This window comes from Poecilia latipinna, unplaced genomic scaffold, assembly GCF_001443285.1.
Source record: "Poecilia latipinna isolate Pla-1442-1.1 unplaced genomic scaffold, P_latipinna-1.0 Scaffold2672, whole genome shotgun sequence".
NCBI lineage: Eukaryota > Metazoa > Chordata > Actinopteri > Cyprinodontiformes > Poeciliidae > Poecilia > Poecilia latipinna.
In genome coordinates, this window is record NW_015115288.1 from 81,894 (window position 1) to 85,803 (window position 3,910).

At 44.0% G+C, this 3,910-nt stretch overlaps 1 protein-coding gene across 1 annotated transcript in view; it reads right to left on the reverse strand.

Moving 5' to 3' along the window:
• LOC106938708 (uncharacterized) overlaps window positions 1–3,910 on the reverse strand; it is a 28,642-nt gene that overhangs the window by 4,739 nt on the left and 19,993 nt on the right. Inside the window, exon 2 of the mRNA XM_015020842.1 lies at window positions 24–965. Within this exon, the coding sequence (XP_014876328.1) occupies window positions 24–965 (942 nt within the window). The remainder of the gene's footprint in view (window positions 1–23; window positions 966–3,910) is intronic.

Here is a 3,910-nt window from a genome sequence, read left to right on the forward strand (position 1 = left end):
GAATATATTTTGTAATCTGTAACCACTGAACTAATGGGTCTGTAGTTTTCTAAGTTATTCCTTTCTCCTTTGTTTTTGTAAAGAATGGTTATGATTCCTTGAGCAAAGGTCCTGGGCGTGCACCCTGTTTGCTCCATGACAGAAAAAACCCGCAATAATATTTTACTTATTGGATCTTTGAACTGTTTATAAAATTCAGAAGTAATGCCATCATGTCCAGGACTTTTATTATTATTCAATGAGTTGATAGCGTGTTGAATTTCTTCCTCTGTCAATGGAGCATCACAACAGAGACTGTCTTCCTGAGAGAGTGAGGAATCGATCACACCGACAACCTGATTTATTTTATTAGTTGAAATGTTTTCGCTTGTAAAAAGTTGTGAATAAAAATTCTGAACTATTTCTAAAATGCTTGCTATGTCTGACACCTTCTCTCCTTTCTCATTTAGTAGTTCATTTATTGCTGCGTTAGTTTGTTTGCATTTCTCCTGAGCTAGAAAGAAAGCTGTAGATTTTTCTCCTTCTGTTAAATATTTTGCTTTGCTGCGAATAATGGCTCCTTTGCATTTATTTATTTCTATTTGCTCTAGTTGTTTTTTTATTATCAAATAATCTGTTATATCTCTGCTTTGGTCATTTTCTAAATGATCTAATTCACTATTTAACTTTCTTCTTAAAATGCATTCATTATGGAGTTCTCTCCATTTTTTCTGTCTGCTATATTTTATGGAAAGGTTTTTGACTCTTTGTTTGGCCTGATCCCACCACTCTAACAGGTTGTCAGCGTGATCCATCTCCCCACTCAGAGTCTGCAGCAGGACATTGATCTCACCTCTGTAAGCCTCATCCCGAAGAAGAGCAGCATTCAGACACCAGAGACCCCAATTTCTGATGCCTCTTCCCATCTCAACCTGCAGGAAGGAGTGGTCACTCCAGGCGTTGTCCCGGATGAGACAGGATGACACCTCGGGGACAAGAGAAGACGAGATCAGGCACAAGTCGAGTCGTGATTGTTTCAGTTTTCCTAAAATGACCTGTTTTCTGGTAAATTGTTTTTTACCTGGGTGAAAAAGTCTCCAAATATCTACCAAACTATTTTGTGTAATGATGTCAAAAAGTGTGTTCCTACTATAATCCTCAGAAAATGTGCAGTTATTTGAAATGTCAGATTTTGTGAGTGTTATATTGAAATCTCCTATTATGATACAATTTGTAACTATCCATTGTCTTAAACCTAGAAAAAACCTTTTCCTGTGTGTGTCTATATTTGGTGCGTGAATGTTAATTAATCTGCATGATATGTTATTGTAAAAGAAATCTATTATCATGAATTTGCCCTGCTGATCCCTGTGAACTAAATGACAATTGTTAAACAGACCCTCCCTCATAAAAATAGCCACCCCACCCGCTTGAGTACTTGATGTAGATGAAAACATTTTCCCTTTCCATTTATGTGACATCTCTTTTTCTTGTGAAATATCCCACTTTGTTTCTTGTAGACAGAGTATATCGAAATGCGATTGAAAAATGACTGCGTTCACCTTTTCTTCCCTGCGGAGCCCACGGGCATTAAGCGAGAGAAGGAGCATTAGTGATAAGTGGAAAAATGTTGCTATAGTCATTTTTTGGCTTTTCTTTTGGGTTTTGTTGCTAGGCTTGCCAGTCTTTTCCTCGTTTGTATTATTTTTGTAAGATCAAGATCAGGGTCCGACTCTATATTGCCCACTATTTTGAGCGTCCGCGGCAAAGCGCTCAGCGGGGTTTGGAAAGACGGCAGATGAGCCGGCGGTAGAAGCTGCGAGTTTCCTTCGGCTACAGGGGGAAGAGGCGCAGCGACTTCTCCCCGCTCCTCTTCGACTGTGTTTTTGCCGTTTTTGGATGCTTCGCCCATAGCCAGCGCACCGGACACCTCTGCGTCCGGCTCTCTGGCCACAGACCGCTCAGCACTTGACATGCACTCGCTCAGCTCTTCCTCACCTCCCTCCACATTCTCTTCCACTTCCCCCTCCATCTCGCTCTCCTCTCCGCTCTGCGTATCGGCTTCCTTGAAGTCCGCTGTCAGACCCTGGTCTTGATCATCAGATTCACTTAAGTTGCAAATGCATTTATCTATTTGGTTTTGGCAAATTTGACATCTCTTTTCCCGTTTTTTTTCCGAGCATNCTCTCGCATAATGCCCCTGGACTCCGCAGGAATGACAGCAAAAATCAGGACAGTCTCTGACAATGTGGCCCGGTTGTAAACATATCCTGCAGACTTTAACCTGTCTATCATTAATAGCTCTAAAATATTCTGGACCAAGAGCTGTGTTAAATCTGGCAGAATAAGGCAGAGACTGTACAGTTTCAGTAAATTTGACTTTTACAAACCGTGTTCCATCGGCAATCTTCGTTCCCGGCCACACCCGACGCTTGATTTCTGACACTGCCTTAACTCCCCAAGTATGTAACTTGCTTAAAATTTCCTCGTCTGTGATGTAGGCTGGTAACGTTAGGAAGGAGACAACCAATTCATCATTTATCAGTTCTTTGGCGTGTATTGTTGATGATCCAATCTTGAATCCGTCCAAAAGTCTCTTTTTTGCTTTTTCGTTGCTTAATGTTATTTCAAATTTCTTGTCCGATAATAATCGACATGCTAATAAACCTCCACACAGAAAGCGTATGTTTTTCATCAGGTCTAGCACTGAAATCTTCTCTTCTCCAACAATTTCAATTTGGACCGTATTTTCTTTTTCAAATACTCCAGTCATTTTCACTTGTTCGAAGCTCGTTTCCTTGTTCCTTTCCAAATTGTCTAAAACCGAGGGATCCGTCTGTTTGTCCTTTGAAAACTCCATTACAAAAAGGAGAAAGCCCCTCCCCAACAGTAGAAAACTGTGGGGAGGTAATTCCACAAAATAAAAAATAAAAAAACCCCAAAAAAGGTCCCAAAATCCAAAAAAGAACGAAAAAACAGAGCTGCAAAAAATGGTACTCCTACCGCTGTGCAAACAAACAACTGGCTGACGCAGAGTGGGCTGACAAGGTAGTGTGGCCGTAAGCCGCAAAGCAGAGTCAGCTCGCGCTTCTTGTATAGCCTAGCAGCCAGCTGGCGCTCGCTTTCTGTTTGGCCTGAGAAACTAAATGCAGGTCGGCTTCGCAGTGCTTCTATGCGGAGGCAAAACATCCAGGGACTCGTAGCCGAAAGTGAGGAGCAGCACCCTCTGCTGCACAAAAAGGCTTACAGCACCTGGTATTCCCAGGCGGTCTCCCATCCAAGTACTAACCAGGCCCGACCCTGCTTAGCTTCCGAGATCAGTCGTTTTCAAGGTAGTGTGGCCGTAAGCCTCAAAGCAGAGTCAGCTCGCGCTTCTTGTATAGCCTAGCAGCCAGCTGGCGCTCGCTTTCTGTTTGGCCTGAGAAACTAAATGCAGGTCGGCTTCGCAGTGCTTCTATGCGGAGGCAAAACATCCAGGGACTCGTAGCCGAAAGTGAGGAGCAGCACCCTCTGCTGCACAAAAAGGCTTACAGCACCTGGTATTCCCAGGCGGTCTCCCATCCAAGTACTAACCAGGCCCGACCCTGCTTAGCTTCCGAGATCAGACGAGATCGGGCGTTTTCAAGGTAGTGTGGCCGTAAGCCGCAAAGCAGAGTCAGCTCGCGCTTCTTGTATAGCCTAGCAGCCAGCTGGCGCTTGCTTTTTGTTCGGCCTGACAGACTAAATGCAGGTCGGAGGTGTAGCCCAAAGCGAGCAGCAGCACCCTCTGCTGCATAAAAAGGCTTACAGCACCTGGTATTCCCAGGCGGTCTCCCATCCAAGTACTAACCAGGCCCGACCCTGCTTAGCTTCCGAGATCAGACGAGATCGGGCGTTTTCAAGGTAGTGTGGCCGTAAGCCGCAAAGCAGAGTCTGCTCGCGCTTCTTGTAT